The 23,850-nt window shown below is 39.3% G+C and overlaps 4 protein-coding genes across 7 annotated transcripts in view; 2 read left to right on the forward strand and 2 right to left on the reverse strand.

Moving 5' to 3' along the window:
- The window catches only part of cdh16 (cadherin 16, KSP-cadherin), a 36,257-nt gene extending 35,350 nt beyond the window's left edge, over window positions 1-907 (reverse strand). The window contains exons 1-3 of the mRNA XM_058089181.1: window positions 878-907; window positions 612-658; window positions 421-516 (exon numbers count right to left, since the gene is read on the reverse strand). Coding sequence (XP_057945164.1) covers window positions 421-516; window positions 612-656 — 141 coding nt within the window. The 5' untranslated portion in view covers window positions 657-658; window positions 878-907. The remainder of the gene's footprint in view (window positions 1-420; window positions 517-611; window positions 659-877) is intronic.
- A 273-nt stretch (window positions 908-1,180) lies between these two features.
- On the reverse strand, window positions 1,181-3,868 carry rrad (Ras-related associated with diabetes). The gene is made up of 5 exons (XM_058089185.1): window positions 3,795-3,868; window positions 3,294-3,687; window positions 2,493-2,566; window positions 2,186-2,390; window positions 1,181-2,086 (listed from the first exon to the last, which is right to left on the reverse strand). The coding sequence occupies exons 2-5, from the start codon at window positions 3,664-3,666 to the stop codon at window positions 1,809-1,811; spliced, it is 930 nt and encodes a 309-aa protein (XP_057945168.1). The 5' UTR covers window positions 3,667-3,687; window positions 3,795-3,868; the 3' UTR covers window positions 1,181-1,808.
- A 1,531-nt stretch (window positions 3,869-5,399) lies between these two features.
- LOC131139423 (ATP synthase F(0) complex subunit C3, mitochondrial-like) lies at window positions 5,400-7,128 on the forward strand. 2 transcript variants are annotated; one of them, XM_058089051.1, is made up of 5 exons: window positions 5,400-5,476; window positions 5,750-5,841; window positions 6,346-6,417; window positions 6,485-6,684; window positions 6,757-7,128. In XM_058089051.1, the coding sequence occupies exons 2-5, from the start codon at window positions 5,803-5,805 to the stop codon at window positions 6,869-6,871; spliced, it is 426 nt and encodes a 141-aa protein (XP_057945034.1). In that variant the 5' UTR covers window positions 5,400-5,476; window positions 5,750-5,802; the 3' UTR covers window positions 6,872-7,128. The 2 variants fall into 2 exon arrangements, with proteins under 2 accessions (XP_057945034.1, XP_057945035.1); XM_058089052.1 differs by having other exon boundaries at window positions 5,472-5,558.
- A 541-nt stretch (window positions 7,129-7,669) lies between these two features.
- Window positions 7,670-21,332, forward strand: nsun3 (NOP2/Sun RNA methyltransferase 3). Of its 3 annotated transcripts, XR_009132289.1 has the most exons (8): window positions 7,670-7,919; window positions 8,585-8,679; window positions 8,762-9,261; window positions 10,131-10,285; window positions 11,470-11,591; window positions 12,304-14,517; window positions 17,701-17,829; window positions 18,999-21,330. XR_009132289.1 is itself a non-coding variant. In XM_058089523.1 (6 exons), exons 1-6 carry the CDS (start codon window positions 7,773-7,775, stop codon window positions 12,641-12,643), a joined length of 1,359 nt encoding a protein of 452 aa, XP_057945506.1. In that variant the 5' UTR covers window positions 7,670-7,772; the 3' UTR covers window positions 12,644-17,674. The 3 variants fall into 3 exon arrangements, 1 of the variants encoding a protein (XP_057945506.1); XR_009132288.1 differs by having other exon boundaries at window positions 17,701-21,332; XM_058089523.1 differs by lacking the exons at window positions 17,701-17,829; window positions 18,999-21,330 and having other exon boundaries at window positions 12,304-17,674.
- Window positions 21,333-23,850: the final 2,518 nt, after the last annotated feature.

Genomic DNA, 23,850 nt, shown 5'->3' on the forward strand with positions numbered 1-23,850 from the left:
CCAATCGAAAAGGCACTTTAGTGACAGTTATGAAGAAAATATTGCCTGCTGGACCAGCTGGACTGCATGAAGAAGTCTGACGTCTGAAAAGCAATTGTGAGTGCTCCTATTATAGTCAGGGGATGACGACAGCATTTGCTCTCATCCTAAACCTTGAGTGCAGACTGAGGAAAGAAAGATAGCTGGTACACTATTATTTGATTTGATGGAAGCCAGAATATATTATAAACTCTCGCAATGTTCATATACAACTATACTTATATTCTGTGACCAAGGACACTGATTCAACTGTTCATAAGACTGAAGTGGCGCATTTTAAATCACCATTCCCGTCATATGCATACCTGTTGGTCTAACATGCACCATATCAAAACATAATAAAGCATTTTTTCTGAATAATTGTGAAAAAAAAGGTCTTACCTTGGCTAAATACCATGGGAAAATGCCATCATAATTCTCCGGAACACCTATTTTAACATTAGCTCCCAAGGAAGATGCAAATATGTTCATAACCACCTGTAAAAGCGATATAACATTTTTTTCCGCACATATTCCTCTCACCACATGGCATAACATGTAATACTTCATGATGATTGAGATAAGCATCTTACTGTGACAACAAACACGAGCAGAGGTCCAGCTTTGTTAGCAACCATGACTACCTGCGAATATCAACATATTTCAAACATACATGGCCTCAACACAATGTCCTTCTTGTTACTCAATCACAAACATGAAAATCTTTCCAATTGATGCAAATATGTAACTTATGAACTTGAGACGAATTTGATTTGAAGCGTAAACAATCCATTTGGAACAAACGCACAACTTTAAGTAGCATGCAGTATCATTTCTAAAGGAACTTAGGTGTTCTAACCTACCTTCTCCAAATGATGAGTGTGATCCCTTTACGAGGTGTGAGCAGAGTTTAAATTGGCTGGGAAAAAAAGTGTGTTTTTGTACTCCTTCACTGGATTAATGGTTAACACCTCCAAACATGCTTAACTACTATGTTTCCTGTCTGTAAAACCAAAGCCAGAGCACCACATTTCCTCTGATAGCCTCAAATGAATATTCAACAGCATGCAATGGACTCGCTTTCTGTCAACCAAAACAAATGATTCTTTCTCCAGTAAAAACAATAGAAGCTGTTGTATTATTATTTCAGATTTATTGAAAAAAATGAAACAATGAAAACAAAAAAAAAGAATCAAAAATGTCTACAAGACAAATATAACTTATTGCTTCACAAACTGAACTTAGAGGTTTTAAACAACTGATTCTGAATTCTCTTTGAGCTGTGGCTTCATTGAACTTGGCTGAGGAACGAACCTGCGTACCGCCTGTCAAGTACAGTATATGTGACTCCATGACTGTATTGTGATGCTTTATGTCCTTGAGCATAATGAGATGTATTTATGTTGCATTCAACATCATTCATGTCATAATTTATACATCTCCCTTCCAGTAAAAAAAAAGGAAAGACAATCTTTGCAACATATTAGGAAAAAAGCAATGCTTTTGTGGATTTGTTGCACAACTGATCATATTAAATCAATGTATTTTAATAAATATGCAAAACTTCATGCATGAGAACACCATTAACATGATATGACAAGCATTGTCAGTTTTCTATTAATCAAGTCTTCACTTTTGGTGTCTGAAAATTAAAAATATATATCTGTACAGCTCTATTAGTCCGTTAGTGTTGAAAAAAAAAAAAAAAAAAAAAAACACACACACACACACAGCGTTGGGTCTTCAGAGGCCAAAGAAAAGAATAAAAGTCTTTGAGTCACTTCTGGTTCTCAGAGAACGGTAAGGTCATGGCAGGATTTGGACTTCTGCCTGAAAGCCATCTTCTTGTTCTTGCGTGCTACTATGCGGCCCAGAAATCTTTTGGCTTTCTTGCTGATGCTCTCTCGCCGCCTGCAGTTAGCCATGCGCCGAGCATTCTCCTCCTTGCTGTCCTTCCTCAGGCGGATTTGTCTGACGATGCCCTCAAACAGGTGCTGCACGTTGTGGTGAAGGGAGGCTGACGTCTCGATGAACTTGCAGTCGAACACCACCGCGCAAGCACTTCCCTCTGAAGAAAACGGAGGAAATATTATTTCTCTGACATTTTTCCACATTTAAACCAGATTTCATCACAAAAGCTTGAAATACTAGATTCTTAATGACTTACCATCTACTGACACTTCTCTGGACCTCACCAGGTCACTCTTGTTGCCGACAAGGATTATCGGAATATCTTCGGATTGCCTGGCTCTGCGCAGTTGAATCCGCAGCTCTGATGCCTTCTCGAAGCTTGATTTGTCTGTTACTGAGTACACAATGATGTAGGCATCGCCCATCCTCATGCACTGCTCCTTTAGCCACTGGCTGTTATCCTTCAAAGAAAATAATAGTCAAATTGTTAGCTTCATACATGATTAAACATGTGATGCATTTATGTGATGTGATATCAATCCGTATATATAAATGTACCTCACCTGTTCCCAGATGTCATACAGCATAATAGCTGCTTCTTCCTCATCCACCACAATGGATCTGTCATACGTGTTTCCTGCAGGGAGGGATAAGTAATATGTTACACAAAAATAATAAATCATTTTTTTTGTAGTGTACATCAGTAATCATGCTGGCATGTTAAAATCATGCATTTTTGCACTATTTCGTTGCTGGATTTATTTTTTTTGCTAAATTTGATTTCCCCAAATGCACCACACAGGCCAATAAAATAAACCTTGGACTCCAAATGGCCCCTGGGCCACACATTGGACTTTTTATATCTGACTGCTGTGCCCCGCCCCGCTTTTAACTCATGTTTTAACTGCGTATTAACCAATGAATGTTGTATTTTGGTGTGTCTTCTACTCTGTTTACTTGCTTTATTCAACTTCATTCTTCTGTAAAGTGTCTTTGAGTATTTTGAAAAGCGCTAAACAAATAAAAAATATTATTATATTGTTATTATCCTTTATCACTTTTTTTTACAACATATTTTTACTTAGTTTTATGCTGTTTGATTTGTGCCCTGGTGCCTGGCTGGAGATGGAAATAGCAATAATCAATACATGCACACGCTTGCGTGCAACAATAAGAAGCCAATCCATCACTGATTCCCATAACTGTTATAGTTACAAAAAGAAAGTGTGGGCTTTTTCTTTAGATTTTGTACTTGATTAAAGATAAGATAATGAATGCAGCATGACTAATTGACCTTTGTGCTGGAAGGTGACACATGCTGTGGAAATGCATGATGACTCATCGTCTGCATCCCCATCATTTACCTGCTTCATCGCCATCGTGACCAGCATCCTCCAGTCCTCCAAAGACCCGTGCCAGGCTGGACTTCCCTACTCCATGTTCCCCGAGGAGAACAACCTTGTAGACTTGCGAGTCAGCCTCGCTGCCGGTGGAGATGACCGAGTCCGAGGATTCGGAGGCGCAACTTCCCCGGTGCTGCTCGCCGGGGGAGTAGGTGCAGCGTAGAAGCTTGGACAGCTCGTCGCTTTGTCCGCTTTGAGGCACTGTAGTGGCGTGCAGGTCCCGGTCGTCCACCGGCATGCTTCTCCTGTGCAAGTTGGCCATGTTCATAGGGAAGGGGGTGCTCCCTCTTCTCTTGTCCATGCTTCGCAATCTGTCGCTCTTGTTCAAAGTCATTGTGCTTAAAAAACAAAGGACCTGTGGACACATGGTGCATATGTCTTATTGGTGTGATCTGGCACCACAGTGTGATTTCATATCATTTCATAAAATCTTAACTAAAATACGAATATCAAATCACTTACTGGGTACTGCAAAAAAAAAATCCAACGAAGTCGGCTCCAGTAATCCTCAGTGGTTGTAGTAGCTCTAAAGTGACTTTGCTCCAGCCACACCGCAATTTATACAGAAGAGGCTGTGACGTCAGAGGGAATCGCGGTTCTTGCTTATTATAGTGGTGCGTCACGGCCACATCACAGAGCGGGAGGGGGTGGAGGTTGGGAGGGGGGAGGTGACTGGAAGAGCGAAGGAATCTCCCTTCCGCAAAGCCAAATGGAGCATCCTCCTCCTACGTGCATCTTTGTGAAGGGGAAGCCCACTAAAAGCTAGAGTGCTATGAATATTTAATTTGGGAGTTCAATTTAGAAACTCCGAGAGGCATAATCCTCTGGCAATCTACACCACTAAAATGTGCGAGTCCATGCATTCTTACAAACGGACAAACAGACAGGAGGCACAGCTGGAGGTGGTAGAGCTGAAGATGCTTTAATTGGGTGTGACGAGGACAGGCAGGATTAGAAATGAGCAGATTAAATGAGGGAGAAGAAGAAGGGTAAGAGCAAAGAGGAGGTTTCTAGATGTGTGATTAAACAGGAAATGCAGTGGCACTGACAAGATGGAAACACGTGATCCGTTGTGGGGACATCTAATGGGACAAACTGAAAATACAAGACTCAAGTTCAACTCAAAATGTGACTCACTATACGTACCTACTATATGAGGAAAATGAGGTTATCAGTCCATCCATTTTCTATACATTTTCTTATCCCCACTAGTGTAGCGGCAATGCTGTAGCCTATCCCAGCTGTCTTCGAGCGATAGGTAGGCCCAGCCAATCACAGGGCACATATAGACAAACAACCATTCACACTCACATTCATACCTATGGACAATTTGGAGTCTCCAATTAACCTAACATGTATGTTTTTGGAATATGGGAGGAAACCGGAGTACGGGGAGAACATGCAAACTCCACACAGAGATACCCAAGCGAGGAATCAAACCCGGGGTCTCCTTGCTGTGAGGCCTGCACGCTAACCACTCGTGCAAATTAGGTTAGTTATGCATTATTATTATTACTATTTACTTTGTTGTTCTGGAGTACCACTATACATGTAGCCTATACCACCAGTGATGAAGACTTTAGGTACAGCAGCTTGAGAAAGACAAAGAACACAATTTTACTTGTAGCTCCTACAGCGAGAGTAAATAGATGATTCCAAAAATTTTGCTTCAGGGAGTAAGGGAAGCCCCAACTATATTCTCACTGTGCCCCACTTTGAAACCTCTTGCCCTAACTCAGGTGTACCTAATGTTGGGGCAGTTCCTCACACAATGAATACATTGCATGTTTGCACTGCTGGTTGAATGTTGCTGCCATCTGATGACCAAATGTTGTATTGCAGGTTGCTCCCAAAGTGAATTTATATTGCCTATTGTTCAGGTCACATTTCTATTAATAATATTCGCAATTCATAGCATACGTGCGCACAATCAAACGTAGATTATATTTCGCACTATAGTGCAAAGCGACTAAAGTTGGCTTAGCTATTAATAGGTCAAAATTTCAATTTAACTGTCGTTGAAGGACGCTGCTAACGCGCAAGCGTGAAGGCGGCAGAACTTCCAATAACCCCGGAAGTTACGTGCTGAATGCAATGCTACGCATGCGCAATCTTCTCGTGCGTTCGACCTCCACTCGTCACCGGTAAGGGTTTATCTCATCTGTCATTCTGCACGCTTTGCAGCACAACTTGACTTTATGTCACCTATATGAATTGTATTGAAAGGTAAAACAAAAAAAACATCCCTCCTTTGTGTTCTAAGTAGGTTGTTAGCAGCGATCTTTTCGGTCGCAACCAACGACCTTATTTGTGTGCAGCCACTCTTGTGACATGGTTCCTGTCTCGTAGCACGCTACCTTCTGCGTCCTAATGGATGTTCACCTTGTGATGTTTTAAATGTATTTGGGATTGAACAGACCTTGATCATCTCCAGCTGCCGTGGTTGACCTGACGAGGACACCCTGTCGTGATGTATGCTTGTGCTAAGTTCGTCTCAACGCCCTCCCTGGTGAGGCTAACACAAGTGGATGGAAATGACAAACTACACACATACATAGCGCCTTCAATTAGCATGGAGGCTGTTAGGGAATACATTTGGTATGTTAACACTAACTTGCTAACAGTGCTTCTGTAGCTGCCCATGGCCCTTTGCTAACGAGTTAGCTTGTGAGAACAAGGGCGTCTCTCTATGTTCCAGTAGTAAATACAAGAGACACAACATTTATAACTAAATGGGACATGTACTTTTAGCATACTTGTTTTAACCTTGTATTAATCATTAATCTGTACTGTCTTTTAATGAGCATTAAAAATTATTTAAATATACATTTCACACACATCCCACTGCATGCAACACAGGAGATATGGGGTGTTGCTGTGTTGTATAGGGCTTGCAAGATTGGTATCTGATTCAGACCACTTTTATAAGATTGTGAAGGCTGTTAGTCTGTCAATTGGTTATTTTACTACAGCACTGCTACAATAATCACAATAATTTTCTCCTGTCATACAGGTCCGTGCTGGATCTCGGGTTCTGTACAGGCCGCTGTCCGCAGCTGTCATGTCAGATGCTAAGAGGGCAGAGGTAAGAAGCTACCGTTGCTGAAACAACAACAACAACAGCAGAGGGTTTGAATACTTTGCATTTTTAGACTGCTGCACTCCTGCCACCACACGCCATCGCCATCTCCCAGCAACAGGTGGCACTGCGTGGGTTTCAGACCAGCGCAGTGAGCCGTGACATTGACACAGCAGCAAAGTTCATTGGTGCTGGAGCTGCCACTGTTGGAGTGGCCGGGTCCGGAGCCGGTATTGGGACCGTGTTCGGTAGCCTCATCATTGGCTATGCCAGGTAAACCGTGTTTTATCAATTGCGGCATTTTTAAAGGTGTATTTTTTTCTTAATTGTTTCTGTTTTGAACAGGAACCCTTCACTGAAGCAGCAGCTGTTCTCCTATGCTATCCTGGGCTTTGCTCTATCTGAGGCCATGGGTCTCTTCTGTCTGATGGTTGCGTTCCTCATCCTGTTTGCAATGTAACCCATTAAGGTGTCTACCGCCAGGGACACATCATAATATTATCAAGAATGAGCAGTCGGGGCGCCCACGAATGGTACCAAAATTTAATCTAAACATGGTGCTTAGTCGTCATCATCGATGTCTGTCATGATTGTGAAATCTGTGATATGTGGAATTTGGCGAACCATTTTTGATGGATTTTACTAGTATATTGTATATTTAATTAAATGTTTTTGTTAAAGAACTTAGAAGAAAAGTAAAAACATTTAATTTGTGAACTTTGAGTGGACATTACATTTTTTGGTTTTTATTTATTATTCCTGTCACAGGCATTTAGTTTGTCAACACATTCAGTCAGAGGCATTTTGAATACTCTGAGTCCCTTTTTATTTAACCACGCCAAACAGTCAAAGTGACCAGAATCAGCCAAATGCTCACAATATAATGCAATAAGTACCCGAGGGGAAGTCAAGCATCCAGGAGAACACCATAAGATGAAATAAAGGTGAGCATCTGGATTTCATTAGATTGAGAAAGTGAATGAATTAGAGTACTGATGACAAATCGTGTTGTTGGGAATGACACTAAGATAGTAATGAGAAGGGAGATAAACGTTGAGGTTACAAATGTAATACTGTGATATAGATATGCAAAAAAATAAGGAAACACTAAAATACCAGGTTTTGTATTTAAAAGCTGGTTAAATTACTTGACAATTCTGTGATATTTTCTCACTATTGCAGTATATGTTTACATTGCTTTATACTCCAGTGCAGCAGGTGGCGCTATGCATCATTAAGGTCATACTAGCAATCCGCCTTCAATTCAGAAGAAGAAGCCAACCCACACTGAGGTGGATGTTAAATGATCAGTTTTAGCCCTTCTACAACATTTTTGTTTTATTTTTTTATGGACACGACAAATGTTTAAATTTCCAGTGTATGTACGGTCTACATTGCGCATTATATTTCGGAAGGTGACCCCGAGACCTCTGTGTTCGTCTAATGGAGAAGCAGGTCACGATGCTGTTTTTAAAGCCAAGAAGCCTCAACAAGATTCCGCTAGCCAGGTAACACAATCGCCCCTCTTGTCGTGACTTTGCTCCTGAAGCTTCATTTTCAATTTGCCTGGAGAGGAGAAATGATTTTTTCTCCCAATACCTGTCGTTACTACTTTGAGAGCTATAATTTAATACCACATGTACATTTATTAGGTAATTACAACATACAAATCAAACAAAGTAGAGTATAAGCAGTACAAGTTCCATTATAACTACTGTAGATGCAATGTTGGCATTGGATGTAATTCACATATTGTCCAGCAGGTGTCGCCACAAAGCAAGCAGTGTATTTTTGTTCATTTCGATACACCTGCACACTAATTACATCTTTTACGCTTTTTATAGAAGGAAATAATACCATAAAAACGCAACATTCCTTAATTCCAATGATGACTGTCAGGATTTCCTGTAAAATCCATTAGGGTGTCTGATGTGTGATTCTGTTCTGTATCACAGTGAGGGGTTGCAAATATTTTGGTAGATAAGGTTCTTCATTGAACTTTGGGGAATGTTATTAATGTTCTTAAAATGATATCCTGGTAGGGAATCAAATGAGGTTCCAAAGATAGATGACTCATCCCTGTATAAACATTGAAGTGCTGTATCCTATTGGATGTCGCCAGTCGACAAGTAGGGCCATCATATATCTCAATGCTTTATTCTGTGCATTTCAGGTAAATAGAATAAGCAAAAAAGAGTGTCAACCTATTCTGGACCATTTTGACAAGCAGTACAGTGAAGAGCTAGGGGATTTGTGGACATCAGTGAGGTCAGTACAGTTGAGAATGTAACTGCATCATTTTTATTGCATAGTGTTTGCCCACTGGTGCTGCTTTGCTTCTGTTCCACAGATCTGTGCTCCTCAACCCTCATTCCTGGCAGTACGGCGTGTTGCTGAACCGCTTCACTGTGGTGACAGACATCAAGCGTGTCCTCTTGTCACAAGGCTTTTCCACACTACTGCCTCAAAAAGAAGCCCTGACATTGCCTAGTGTTGTGCCCACCGTGTTCAATGCCGACTGTCAAACATCCAAAAACTCTCATGCCAAATGTCCCAAGGATGACTCCCATCTGCAGTTTCAGAACAGCTCTCATGCAGTCGTTCAGCAGCCCGAATCAGAACGATGCCCCATTCTGCCCTCTTTGTCGTTGCAGTGTTACATCCACCCGTATCCATTGCGTTTTCCATCACAGCCTCACAGGCCCGGACAGCTGAAGCAGTACTACCTCCTAAACGCCGCCTCCTTGCTTCCAGTACTTGCTTTGCAAGTTAGAAATGAAGATAAAGTTTTGGATCTGTGCTCTGCTCCCGGGGGCAAAGCTTTAGCTATAATGCAGTGTGCAACCCCAGGTGACGCCGCTTTGCTTAAGCAGTCTTTTAAGAATTAATCCTCAAAAAGTGATGCACCACTTTAAGTTGTTACAGTTTGCTCAATATAATTTGAGATGCATAACACACATATGGTACCTGGTCCGCCAAAGAGAAACCGTCCGGATCATTTAGTCTCTCCAAGCATTTTTCTTTTCTCTTTCAATTACTACTGTATGGATTGATTTTCCTTGCTAGACCTTTTAGTTTGTTGTTACTGTACTTCCAAATAGGGATGCTCTGATCAATCGGCCACCGATTAGTATCACAGATTTTCCTGAAAAATCATATTTGACTTTCCTTCACACTCACAAAACCAATCCAATGTCTGCTAGGTGGAACTTACCTGCCAAACATGTCAGAAAACCTTAAAAAGCTGTAATTTAACATAGCATTTGATGAACAAAGACTGAATGAGAGTGGTGAGTTTTCAAGGCTTACAGTGTGCTCATCAGTCAAACGGTATATAATATATGATATATGTTCTCTTGAAAAAGTAAGTGAAATATGTTTTTGTAATAATGTTTGTGTAATAAATAATTGCTTATTTTAGTAATTATCTATTTTTGGGGCTCCCTGGGAGTCAAGGGACCTTGGAATTGTCCTGACTTTTCCCCTTTATAAGGCACCCCTAGAAAAATGTATAATTAATCCATGTGATCGATATCTGAATGGGCAGCATAAAACCCTGATCAGAGCATCCCTACTCTCAACAATGACGATGATTCAATTGGCAGTACATCAAATGACCTTTTAACAGAATAAAATGTTCTTTTTTTGTCAATCTTCTGCTTTTATTGTGGCTTTGCAGTGATTGTACCCACTAACCTCTTGTGCATTGTTTTTTCCAGCATTCCTCTGCTGTAATGAGCCCGACTCTCACAGACGGGACAGGCTGGCTAAAACATTGGAGTCTTTCCTGCCGCATTCAATGAGCAGCCGAGTGGTTGTGTCGGCCCAGGATGGACGGTCCTTTGGGCAAAAGGAAGCAGGGAATTATGACAAGGTAAGCAACAAAACGCTTTACAAAATATGCATGTAATTAATCTTTAGTTATGTTTGAGCAGTTGTTATCAACCCTTTCCCAGTCACATTTCATAATTCTCTAAACCCACCCTTGTACAGCCAATTATTTCTCACCAAACATTGCTATTTTAATATAAGTAATATATGTGCATTTATAGTGAGCAGCACTAGTTCATTTTTTAAAAATAATTAGAGAAATAACCAACCATTTTACACAGGGTAGCCTTTGTATACCGGATGTGTAATTTTTGACAGTGGGAGAAGACACCTAAGATTGTATGTATTTTTATATTCCACTTGGCAAATCATATTTTAAAAAAACAAACAAAAAAATTGAATCACTTTACTAATGGATAGCTCTGCAAATTTGTGTTAACATGCATTTTATTCCAAAAGGAGAAGATCAACTAAAGAGTCATCTTTCAGTGCTAATAATACAACATGAATATGTTTTTTTTTCTTCTTTAGATACTATCATTTTCATATTTAATTGGCAGACTCAGACATGTAAATTGAAATGAATGAAGTGATTATAATCATTCTAATAATTTGTAGTGCATTGTGTGGTTCTGTGCGGCACTGGTTTGTATTTTTGGGTACCTTGTTTTGCTACATTTGATACGTTTTTCAGCTTGATACAGTGTATTTTTGCAAATAATTAAATACTAATAAATATATTGTTATATAAATGTTTCCATCACATTATCAAAAATGTACTGCATTAAATTTTCCAAGTTTACCTTAATATTATGCTATGTATGGAAGGGAACAAAAAAAAAAGGAATTACTAGTAATAACTTGCTTAATGTTATACACTTGATTAATTAATGTTACCTATTAAAACCATATTTTTACTTCAACATCTGTTAGAAATTCTTTGATGGCGCAGGTCTTGCTGCGATAAATCAAATATCAGGGTGTTGCATGAGATTGCAATGGCTGGAGGGTAAGACATTTTCTTTAGGATAAAGATCAGAGTGAAAAGGGGGGGGGGGGTCAATTTTCGGAGAAAGCTGCTGCGAGGGTTCTGATTGGGCGCTTGGCTTCATATCTGTTCATGGTGTCAAAGCAGAGCGTGGTTCCGTGAAAACCAATAGCAAAGCTGGATTTCGCAGCAGAGCGCGAGCAACATCTCACTTGCACATGTCGCCGTGTGTGTGACAGGTCCTGGTTGATGCTCCGTGCTCCAATGACAGGAGCTGGCTGTTCTCATCTGCTGACCAGCAGGTGGAACAGAGGTTAAAGGAGAGAAGCACACTGCCACGGCTCCAGGTCCAACTACTACGGCAAGTCCAATTGTCAGAAGAGTCTCTTAAGATTTGTTCAGAGTTACACTTTCTGATAAACATATCACCATTTAGGTCACTGATTGATTTACAAAACCATAAACTGTAAACAATAACAAATTAGTTGGAACTACTGTCAGAAAGGGCATCATTTTATCAATTTATTTGTTATTGCTGATTTCAGGTTGACATAGTTAGTGTTACTGAGATATTTTATATATTTATCAATATGCTAAAACAGCTCACAATCCTTAAATGAAACATGAACATGTATTTCTTTCCCTCTTCTGTGCATTATAACATAAGAAAATGAGCAGCTGCTACAATAACAATACCGCTGTAGCTTGGTTAATATACAAGTCAGGTATGTAAATTAAACACTGTTGCCGTTTTTTTTGTAGTTTTTTTTTTGTTTGGCTTTAGCATCAGAATAGGTATTTCCCATGACGCCTGTCGCTAGCAAGCTGATTTAAACTCTTCTTGCGCTAGAATGCACACAAAGGGAAAAAAATATGTGTTCATGTTTCATGTTAAGGATTGTGAATGATGGGCAAAATTCCCCAAAAAGCACAGTTACCCTTTGATACCGCTGAGAAATATAGTCACTTTAATTTAAAGTTAAATGTCACTTGAAAGAGGAGAAAATATAGTAAAAAAAAATTGTTGTCAGACACATTTAGAATGAAGTGTGACGTCTGTCTGATCCGTGCAGATCTGCACTGTCAGCAGTGCGTCCAGGGGGCGTTGTGGTCTATTCTACATGCACCCTGTCCACCGCGGAAAACTTTGCCGTGGTGGAGGCAGTGCTCGGAGATTGTCCTGAAGCTGAACCCGAGGACCTTTGGGAGGAAATTGCTCTTCCCTTATCGAACTACTTCACATTTCGTCCTGCTCACCGTGTTAGCGGACTGGTAACCCACACACAATCCCTGCAGCCACAGTGTAGCCGTGCAGCCTCATATGACCACAAACTGGGAATTCTAGTACTTCCACAGCCATGCAAAACTTGGGGACCAATGTTTTTGTCTCGGCTTCGAAAGAGGAAGAGATGACATGTGAATGTAATACACATCTGAATTTAATAAATATGCTTACTCAGTTTCTTTAAAAATGTAAATTTTTCCTCATAGTTGAAAATTCTTTGCCATGCGTAGGTAAATTAGTAGTTTAGAGATGCTGCGTATGCCATTTTTGCTCAATTAAAACACTAAGACCCATCCAGACTGTCAATTAAGCTGTATCTTTGTTGTCATTCTAGACCAGGGGTGGGCAAACTACGGCCCGGGGGCCACATGCGGCCCACCAAGCGTTTGAATCCGGCCCGCCAGTTACTTTCAGAGTATTTCAACTTTTAACATGATGTCTTATTCAGTAAAAAAAAAAATTAGAGTGTAAAATTGTGTGTGTGTGTGTTAAATATATGTTCTGGCCCCCCGCACAATTTTGTTAACTCAACGTGGCCCATGAGTCAAAAAGTTTGCCCACCCCTGTTCTAGACTATTAAACCTAAATGACTGATATTGAATTTAACTTGACTACGATTGACTAGATATGTTAAACTCTTTTTAGAGTGCTTCTGATTGCAAGCTTACATTTAGAAACTCAGCATGATTGCAATGCTTCAAGTTTCTGCTGCAATTCATGTTATTGTCATCATTGGTCATCTTTTTGTCTTTTCTAAAAATGTGTTTTTGTCTGTCAAGATAAGAGCAGTAATCACATCAACAATTTAGAGCGCTGCTGTTCTGTGCTGGGGCTGCACGAGTGATTAGCGCGCAGGCCACACTGCAAGTTCGATTCCACCCTCGGCCATCTCTGTGTCGAGTATACACTCCCATTAGCTCAAATTTTACACACTTTAACAAGTCATTCTCTTAAGTTCTGTCACCCCCGGTTGGTCATTTCATGACACCTGCCGTGCCAGAGTGGTTATGCTTGAAATGTTATGAACGTATCCTTGCATTTAACTTTTTTTTTTAGCACTCAGGAGAGCACAGATTTATGCCAAGGCCCAACAATCCTAATTTGGATATGCACCAAACAGCACACCTTAATTAACATACACACTTCCTGCATATGCCAGAGTTGTACCATTAAGATTCATGCAGTATACAGTCGCCGCTTGCCACTCTTTGTGTTTTGAAATTTGCTGCTTCACTTTATCGTGTTTTTTTAAATAAAATAAAATACAGTAATTAATAAATCATGCTGTTTATCTATGCAAAACATATATATATTTAAACAACTGTTCTTTTACCTAAATGAAGCATTTCCAAACAAGAAATAAACAAAAATACAAAGGCATTCAGAAGATGCATTCAAAGATGCAAATGATCTGTAGTGTTTTACATTAGAGGGCTTGTGTAATACAAATTTGACAGCCAATCTAAATTGCTGCATTTAATAATAATATTATAATAAGTATTAAGGACAATGTTTGTTTTGAAAAAAAATATGTAAAATTTCTTGGAGCAATTTATAATGAATACAATGATTTATTTTGTAGACTGACATTTTCCTTACAAATAAGTGATAAGTGATAAGCAAGACATTACATTGCGAAGGATACCATTGCTGAAATCGGGAAACCTGCCATAACCCCAAGTCTGTTTCATCCTCCTTCACTGGGTGAACACACTTTTTTTTTTTTATTGACTGCTCTACTTTTTTTGACCGCCTTTTGAAATGTAACCACCACATATCATCACAAGCGTGCTCATACGGAAAGGCAACATAAAAAGATACGTGGAGATAATATGGGCCGATGAAGTGGGGGTACAAAATGGCCAACCATTTTGCTGACCTCTGAATGAACTCTGGTTTGTTGATGTTCCCCATGTTGCAGCGGTTCCTCGAGGGGAGAATCTCTAAGCAGCTTTCCCTCCACTTCAAAGAGGGAGAATATAGGCCTGCTTTGCATAATCAGGTGGGGAACAGATTTTTGCCAGAGAGGCAGGAATTAATTTGTGGCACCGCCAGATGCAATCATTAAAACCCCAGTCATCGACAATAATGAGAGAGGAGGAGGGGAAATTAGAGCAGGAAATGTAGTGTGAGTGAATAAGGAGAGCGCTACCATGATTGGATTGGTCTGCCAATGGAGTTAATTTGTATTGCTTTTATCCCTTCATATTGATAGTTTGTGATATTGTATGGGGTATTGTATTCCCTAATTAAAGGTTCTTACCTCTGCCAAGGAAGTGCTGCTTTATATGCATTTATCACCATTTTTAAAAAGCGCATTGTCTCTGTTTCCTGATTTCTCACACTCAAATGTTTCAGATCATCAAACAAATTTAAATATTAAACATTGATGACACAAAGCACATTTTTTAATGATTTTTTTTATTATTAAAAGGAAAAAAAACAAAAACCTACATGGCACTTTGTGAAAAAGTGGTTGCCCCTTATACATAATAACTGGTTGGGCCACCCTTAGCAGCAACAACTGCAATCAAGTTATAACTTGCAATGAGTCTCTGACAGCACTGTGGAGGAATTTTGGCCTATTCATTTATTCGGAATTGTTGTACTTCAGCCACATTGGAGGGTTTTCCAGCATAGGATTCAGGTCAGGACTTTGACTAGGCCACTCCAAAGTCTTCATTTTGTTTTTTTTCAACCATTCAGAGGTTGACTGGCAGGTGTGTCTTGGTTCTTTGTCCTGCTGCAGAACCCAAGTTGGTTTACTATTAGGGTCACTAATAGATGGCCAGAATTCCCCTACAGGATTTCATGGTAGACAGCAGAATTCATGATTCCATTTAACACAGCAAGGTCCTAAAGCAGCAAAACAGCCCCAGACCATCATACTACCACCACCATATTTTACTGTTGGTATGATGTACTTTTTCTGAAATGCAGCATCTAATGGGATGATTTTGGAGATCATCAAAATTTTTTTCTGGCAAAACCGACACGAGCCTTAATGTTCTTTTTTGTTCGGTAGTGGTTTTGGTAAAACTTGCCAATAAGGGACACAAAATTACATTAGTTAATGAACAAACCTACCTAACCCTAATCCTAAGCACTACTCATTAGGTCCTCATTAGCCCTTTATTAGTTCCTCAGTATCTACTTTAAATTTATGTGCCTTAGTCATTAGTTCCTCATTAGTTTTTCATTAGTTCCTCGGTACTGTATTTTTGGGTACCTTACTGTGGGTTTGGTTTTGGAAATCTGGTGGAGTCATGAACACTGACCTTAACTGAGGCAAGAGAGGCCTTCAGTTCTTTGGACGTAGTTGTGGGGTCTTTTGTGACCTCTTAAATGAGTCATCCCTGTGCAATTTTGGTTGGCCGGCCATTGTTGGGAAGGTTCACTACTGTTCCGTGTTTTTGCCATGGCTATATGCCTTTTACAGACTCATAGAGCTCAATTAATCTCAGTTAGGTTGTTATAACAGCGGGAGAAATCACCTTTTCAAATCAGGAAGGGGGCAAACACTTTTTCACATGACTGTATTTGTTCTGTGTTTGACTAGTGACAAATCTAGGGTGTCCCCCACGTCTCATGACCAGTATAAACAATTGATGAATGGATGAATTATGATGAAACTTGTTCTAATCTAACCTGAATGACTGTGAATTTGGCATTGAGGTGCTAATTGGGAAGCTCAGCAACAGATTAGTAGTCCTAAAAAGTCTAAAATAAATGAATGAACTTTGTTTTGGTTTTGGATTTTTCCGTGAAGAACATGGTGTGAGGAAGTTTCAAGTTTCTTTTATTTATCCGTCAATCCAACATTTTTCTAGCCAGTGAAAAATGCTTGAGGTGCTGGACAGTTAACAAGTGGCCCCATAGATTTACAACATTTCAGGGCACCCATCATTCTTTTCAAATGTCATAATTTGTCAATATTCCATCAGTGGATGTGAGAGACAGGGATTGCTGCACCTGATTGATTGTTACATGACGAACCTCAGAGGGTAGAAACAGGGGGAGGATCAATACAGATACAGCTCCAGTCACACCACATTTGACTTTGGGCCAGTACTATTCATTAGGCTGCGTTCATTGCAAAAGACATTACACATGTTAGCGTTATTTGCAGTTTCTTTGTCAAAGACCACTAGGGAACCATGATACTGGCACCTCTAGTCCAACAGAGCTATAATAAACAATCAGCTGTTCCACGACTACCAAAGTAGTCCGAACCATCTCTCATTTGGTGTTGACAAATATGCATAATAGCATTTCTGATTAATCCTGCATTGGGTAGACTGTTTTCCTCAATGTGGAAGAAAACATTCCTCTTGAGTTTCATTATTGAGACATCAGTACCATCAATGTCAGCAGTGACAGGCAACGCCAGAGGAAAATTAATGGATGGAGGGAGAAAGTTACTGATGCAACTTCAAGTTCAAGGAAATGAAAAGACACCCCCCCACCCGTCCCAGTTGATATCTGTCAGATAAAAAAAAACACACCGCATACACAGGATGCACTTTTTTGAAATATATTTTAAAAACACACATTTATTACGCTCTGTTTCAATATAGGCACACAAAATATTAAAATAATATTAGAACTGTGGGGCCCAATTTGACAAAAATATCTCATGATACTAAACAACACCTCACAAACATAAATCATACCTGTCAAGCCACCCATTTGAATTGTTTCCCATAGTTTAACTTTCATAATTTAAAAAAAAAAACCTTCCAGTCCACATTTTACAGCCACTAAAGTGAGGCCTTCAAAATAAAAGCACAGAAATAAAATACCGGCAGAAACTAAACCACTCATCTGATTGACCTGCTGTAGCCGACAGTGAACCACACACCATAATAGCCAGTTGGGTCTTTACATAACTAAATGAATGACATCTCAGGCACTAAAATATTCTAATAAGACTCAGAATAGTGATAGCCCCCTGAACCTGAATGGGATCCCATAAGTGCTTAGAAGTCATTGATAAATTGGAGTGGTTTTGAGTGTGAGTCTGTATTGCAAATTAGCATAATTCTTGCCTACGTTTACTCATCTTATGCTGTACTTTGCATTTCATTTCTAGTGAGAGATGATGGTCTGTTGCTTAATACAAAAAAAACAAAAAAACATCAGTAGAGCTTATTTTTATTTTTTCCAATCAATTTTGTTTCCTCAGTGATGGATGAAAGTCTGCGCCGGGGTAATCTGTCCTGCCTTCAGTCTGCAGAGTGTGCGCTTTGTCTTCTCATGCAGCTTTTATGGATGCTACCACTTTCTCGCAGTTCCAAAGGACGTACAGTTCAGGGTATTATTACACAAGTCTCTCAGCACACTTTATCACATAGCACTCTGCAGTTAGCCTTGAACAAACGCTCAGATGTTTTCTCATTCTCAGGTGAGTCGTTTGATTTGATACGGTTCTAAGTTGAACAGACAAAACCTTTGAAATGAACAATGAACTTCAACCTCAAGAGCTCTGAAAACATGACTTTACGATGACACGTTATGATGTTAAAACTTTCACATACAGTCTTGAAAGCGTAAATAAACAATCTAGTTTAGACCAAACCAATGAAATATACAGTAGATCCCCACACATTTGCGATTCAGGAATCATGACCCCGGAAATTTGGAGAGTTGTGGTTCACATTCACTTTAATTGGTCATTTTTAAATACTTGATAATACAAGACAATATGCAGCATACATGTACTATTCTTAGAGGATCACACCTGTTTTACATGTTTATGTCCTGACACTTCACTAATAATAGTGGTCAGCTCTCCTTGAATGCATAGCTGTGTCCCGTGTGCTGATTCTGTCAGTGCTTTGCGGTTCATGGCTGCTCAGCCACTGACTCTTTTGGATCATTGTTTTAAATTTTTTTAATTATTTTTTTTATTGTTTTATTGTTGTATTTTATTTTATGTTTTTTATTTTTTGAATTTTTAATTTTTTTTTATTTTTTTAAATTGTTTTACTTATTTTATTTTTGTATTTGTTTAATTTTTAAATTTTTACATTTTTACATTTTTACATGTTTTATTTTTTTTATTTATTTTTATTTATTTTTATTTATTTATTTATTTATTTTTTCATTAGTCCCATTTATTACATTTTTAATTAAAGAAAAAACATGCAGACTTTGCTTTTATAGGAAAATCCAGGTTCTGATACTATGTTGCAATAGTCTGATCACGTCCTAGTGAGCTTGGGTATGAATCCTCCATCTTGGCAGTCAAATTCCTTCATTCATTCAGCAGAGCATCAAAATATCTTGAATGCATTTGACTTTTTCTAGCTCTTGCTGCTGGTATAAAAATAACAACAACAAAAAAACACTGGTCTTTTTCTGTATGGAAGAACGGCAGTGACAATCACCTTCTAGCTCACGCATACCTAACCTGACATGCTCTGCTGTGACACCACCTTCTCACTCCAGGTGAGCAGCTCCTTGGTCTCTCTCTCCCCTCAGACCCTGGTCCCCCCTGATAGGAGGAGCTACCAGGCCAGCCACAGGTGTTTTGCATTGCCACGTCTCCCATTTAGGCACACCTATGGCAGCAGGAGTTTGTTGTTCTATTGTTCCTTGTGGACCAACGTCACATGCATGTTCACCCTTTCTGCTGCCGCTGTGTTATTCTTCCTCCGCTCGACTCCTTCCTGCCAGTTAGGTAGCTGCTCCCTGCTCATAGCCCCCTTTAGCCTTACCTGAGCTTGTGTAACCTTGCTAGCATTGTTTTGTGGTGCCTTTTGTGTTTTTCTTGCCACACCATAGTTTGTTGTTGTTGCCACTATTGCTCGTTTGGTAAAGATGAAGAGCAAAAAAGCTGTGTGCATCCTTTGGGGTCCAACCTATCCCGTGGTGTGACACTAACCCTTTCAGGGTGCAGCTGTACCATCTCTCATATAACTATATATTATTGTCTGATTATCAAAATTAATGATTACCAGGGTGGCACGGCGGTCTAGTGGTTAGCGCGCAGACCTCACAGCTAGGAGACCAGGGTTCAATTCCACCCTCAGCCATCTCTGTGTGGAGTTTGCATGTTCTCCCCGTGCATGCGTGGGTTTTCTCCGGGTACTCCGGTTTCCTCCCACATTCCAAAAACATGCTAGGTTTATTGGCGACTCCAAATTGTCCATAGGTATGAATGTGAGTGTGAATGGTTGTTTGTCTATATGTGCCCTGTGATTGGCTGGCGACCAGTCCAGGGTGTACCCCGCCTCTCGCCTGAAGACAGCTGGGATAGGCTCCAGCACCCCTGCAACCCTCGTGAAAAAAAGCGGCAGAAAATGAATGAATGAATAAAATCACCCTTACATTAAAGAGACTACATGGGCTGTAAAATGTCATGGTAATGGTAATGGCAAGATTATCGCAGGAACAGAAACTGACAAACAGAAACTGGCAGGCGCCATGATCCAACTCAGGCAAGCATGCCTCACAAATTTAGCCCTTTTTACTTAATATGTTAGAAATTATTGGACTTGTAAAAAAATACATTTAAAATACAGTTCAAGGACAAATATTACTATTTGTTTTATGTTCTTGTTAGTTTTTATTTCATTTTATTTATTTTATTAAGTTTGGTGACTCTCCAAGGCCCTGCCTCTCGTCCAAAAACAGCTGTCTTAAGCTCCAGCATAACTGTGACTCTTGTGAGGACCAGAAGAGAACATCAGCATCAAGTTTGGGGTGGGAGCGAGCCTTATGTCAAAAGTAGTCATTTTTATGGGTTACCAATCACACACTAATTGTTTTCCATTTGCTTGTGGTCCCGTAACGTAAAGCCATGCAAAGCAGGGATCTGCAGTAAGTAAGTCTGCATATTGAATTAAGATTTTGCTTAAAAAATATCATACTGATAATTAAATGTCATTACGTTTTCATTGTCAGCATGAAAGTGTGCAGTGTCACCATCTCAAACGTAATAATAGCTCATAGAACTAAAGACACGCTCTAATGATATCAAATATATCATTGAAATGGAAAATAGTAATAATAATGCAGGTTTAGTTCATCTCCCTTTTATATCATTTAAATAATGCACCCCTCTCTTTGCGGCGGGCCATGATGTGGATCTGATCCGATAAGGTCCACATAAGGATTTCTGTTTTGCACCCTCGGTTCCTTCAGCATACACAGGCCCTCAAATGAAGTCTTCACCCAGAAATGATGTTCGCAGAATGAGCTCCCTCATCTCACTTTGAAAAAAACTGATTTACGTCATACTTGCAGACTTCAAACATTTTTGGAGTGAGCCTTCCTGGTGTGAGGGGAAAGTATGAGCGTTAACTTCTTCATCCAAAAGTCACTGGTATATAACATCCAGTTGTCAGGGGGTATAATTCACATGGTTAGGAGTCATTAACAATGTTTTTGATTTGACTTTATACCAAGGGTCTCAAACACACGGCCCGCGGGCCAAATGTGGCCCGCAGGACACTAGTTTGAGGCCCCCGCCTTGATATGAAAGTTTAATGTTAGTGCGGCCCGCGCAAGTTTGATATGGATGCTGTATGGTATCATGTACCCGGAAAAAATTATTACGTTTGATTAATGTTCATGTTAAAGGTTAAATAACTGTTAATAGTTATCCTCCCTATCCGTGTGGAAGTGGTAAGTTTTTGGCTATTTAAGTTTAAAGGAAATAACTTGAAGGCTACCGTTTAGGTCACTAGCTCTCTGGTTTGCGAGTTAGCATGTGTCTCAAGACCCTGCAGTTGCGCAATATGTTGTAAATAAAAAGAGTATAAATGTGACTATAGTCGTGTTTTGTCATGTCTACAGGGCTCTAATAATGCTTTGTTCATTTTAATCTGAAAAAAATAATTTGTCTACCCACCAACTATATGTGGTTTCTTAAGTTTTTATTATTTGCCGTTTTATTATTATTATTATTAGATTTATTTATTACTGATTGATTGATTTTCTTTATTCTTGATTTGTTTATTTATTATTTATTTTTTTGTTTATTTATTTTATTTTGTGCAGAAAAATGAAAATTAAGATATTTGAGAACAGTGGAATGTTTTATCAGAGCTTTTATTGTAGAAAATTGGAACCAAAGCACTGAAAAATTTGTATATTTTTCTGTTTTTAATAAATGCGTTTTTTTTTTTTTTTTTGAAAACCTGATGCGGCCCAGCCTTGCCCAGACCCTAGCTCCAGTGGCCCCCAGGTAAATTGAGTTTGAGACCCCTGCCTTATACTATATGACCTGTTATTTATAATATACATGTATAACCGCCACAATATTAGGTAATGTAAAAGGTAATGCGCTTACTGATTTTTTTGTTTTAAGTATAGAAAATAGGCGGGAGGTGCATTTTGTGCTTGGGCATTCAGTGGGGACTTAAGCGAGCCACCTCTTAATAACCACCGCTATCACATCACACGCTAACCATCAATAATACAACAATACACAAATTTTATGCTCCAAAATGCTTCATTTAGGCCGGAAATATGTACAAATGACCTAAACTTTGCTTAAGTATGCATATTTGGCTGATGATGGAAAAACGGCACTGATTTATTCATTAATATATTATATTATAAAACCGTGATGAGTGAAACCGCAAAATTTCAAGCGTAAAACGTAGTCGTAAAAGTTAAATTGTAAGTCTGCTAAAAGGAACCTTCGCTTAACCTTTGACCTTACTCTCTTCCTTATAAAGCCTTTGATTGACGTCATGCTTCCTTATGTTTGAATCTGCCAAATTGTGATCTTCCTGGTCATATTTAAATATAATTACGGAATATCTCAGTTAGCCTTCTTATGCACTACAGTGCCTTTACATTACATTACATTAGAATTACACTGAAGGTCTGTGCCTCATTAATCATGTAAATGGCTCTATCCCGATGCACAGTGGACCAGTACAGCAAACATAACAAAGTTTCTTAGTTCTTGTTTTGTTTTTTTTTTCATTCGTATACGTTACAGAAAGTTTTGTCCGACTCAGTTGTCAGTGCGCTGGCCATATGCATTCAGTGGCTGGCTTTTGCAATGTTTTTCACAAGACGTACACAAGGTGACACGAGGCCAATGAAGCGCATAATCTGGAGTCAGCAAAGGCAAGTGGCAGAAGGAACATGTCTTCTATTTATCCTCCCTCCCTGTCAGTGTTTTCTTTACCTTCCTCCGGGTCCTTCTGTGCTTCTCCCTCTGTCTCCTTGTCACCGGATAACTTTTTCTTTTCCTACTTCTGTCTGTGTCTTCTTCTATCCCAACCCCCCCACCCCCCCCTCGTCTGGCTCATACAAACGCTCTGATCTTCCAGGTCCTTGCATGGAGGCAGACAGTGATGCTGCATGGCTTTTCTCTGCTTATTAATGTCTTAAGTCTTGCCCTGCCTTGTGGTGCAGCATACACTAAGACATCACTTCCCCCATCCTCCACTGCTTAATGACACCCCCCCGATGTGTCTTTATTATGTGTGTGGGTGCGTCGGAAGAGCCAGGTAAATTTAAATGAGGTGAGGAGAAAAGGTCTGAAATTCATACACGCTAAAATAAATATGGTGACAGCAAAACTCTTGATTGTCCTTATCAACAACAAACACACCCAGCCACGTCTAGTTTCCACGGGGGATATACAGCACACTTTTTTTTAGCTGCACACTACAAGTGGTGCACACAAAATAATATGTTTTGTGTTAGAGAGTTTGAGGTATTGGAATTAGGCGAGGGGGTTTATCAAGATTACATTTATTAGAAGAGATGTATAACACTTTTGTCAATAAGTTTTTTTTTATGTTTTTTTTTTTCATTTGCAGTGATGAAGAATCAAGCAACGTATTCTTAGGTACAAGACACACCTGAATAAATGTCACATATCTCTTTAATTTATTCTACAGTCGAAAAGCAGCGGAGTGAAACAAAGTAATAAAGTATTTTTCCTTGTTACAATCATATGATTTAAAAAGAGGTGCTTTATTTGGCCCTTGAGGGAGTCATTTACCTTATTTGAACAACATGCACGATAAAATAACAGTGGTGAGCAATCAGGGCCAATTTCTTAACTTAACTTAAATTGTAATATTTGTTCCATATATTTGGATTACTGTATTTTCCACAACATAATTATGGTGTAATTATAAGGCACAATGTCATTTACTAGGGCAACACCCTCAATTTTGATAGTTCCGGGGTGAATTCATGAAAAAAAAAAGTCAACGGAAGTAAAGTCAAACTTTAATCCACTATTTAACAATACACTCACCATAATTTTTCATTAATCTTCTCCCACAAATCCATAAAAGTCATTTACTTTATTCACTTCAACATCAAAAATGCCAGGTTCCCTCTTATCATTGTCAGA

Source organism: Doryrhamphus excisus, chromosome 12 (genome assembly GCF_030265055.1).
Source record: "Doryrhamphus excisus isolate RoL2022-K1 chromosome 12, RoL_Dexc_1.0, whole genome shotgun sequence".
Classification (NCBI taxonomy): domain Eukaryota; kingdom Metazoa; phylum Chordata; class Actinopteri; order Syngnathiformes; family Syngnathidae; genus Doryrhamphus; species Doryrhamphus excisus.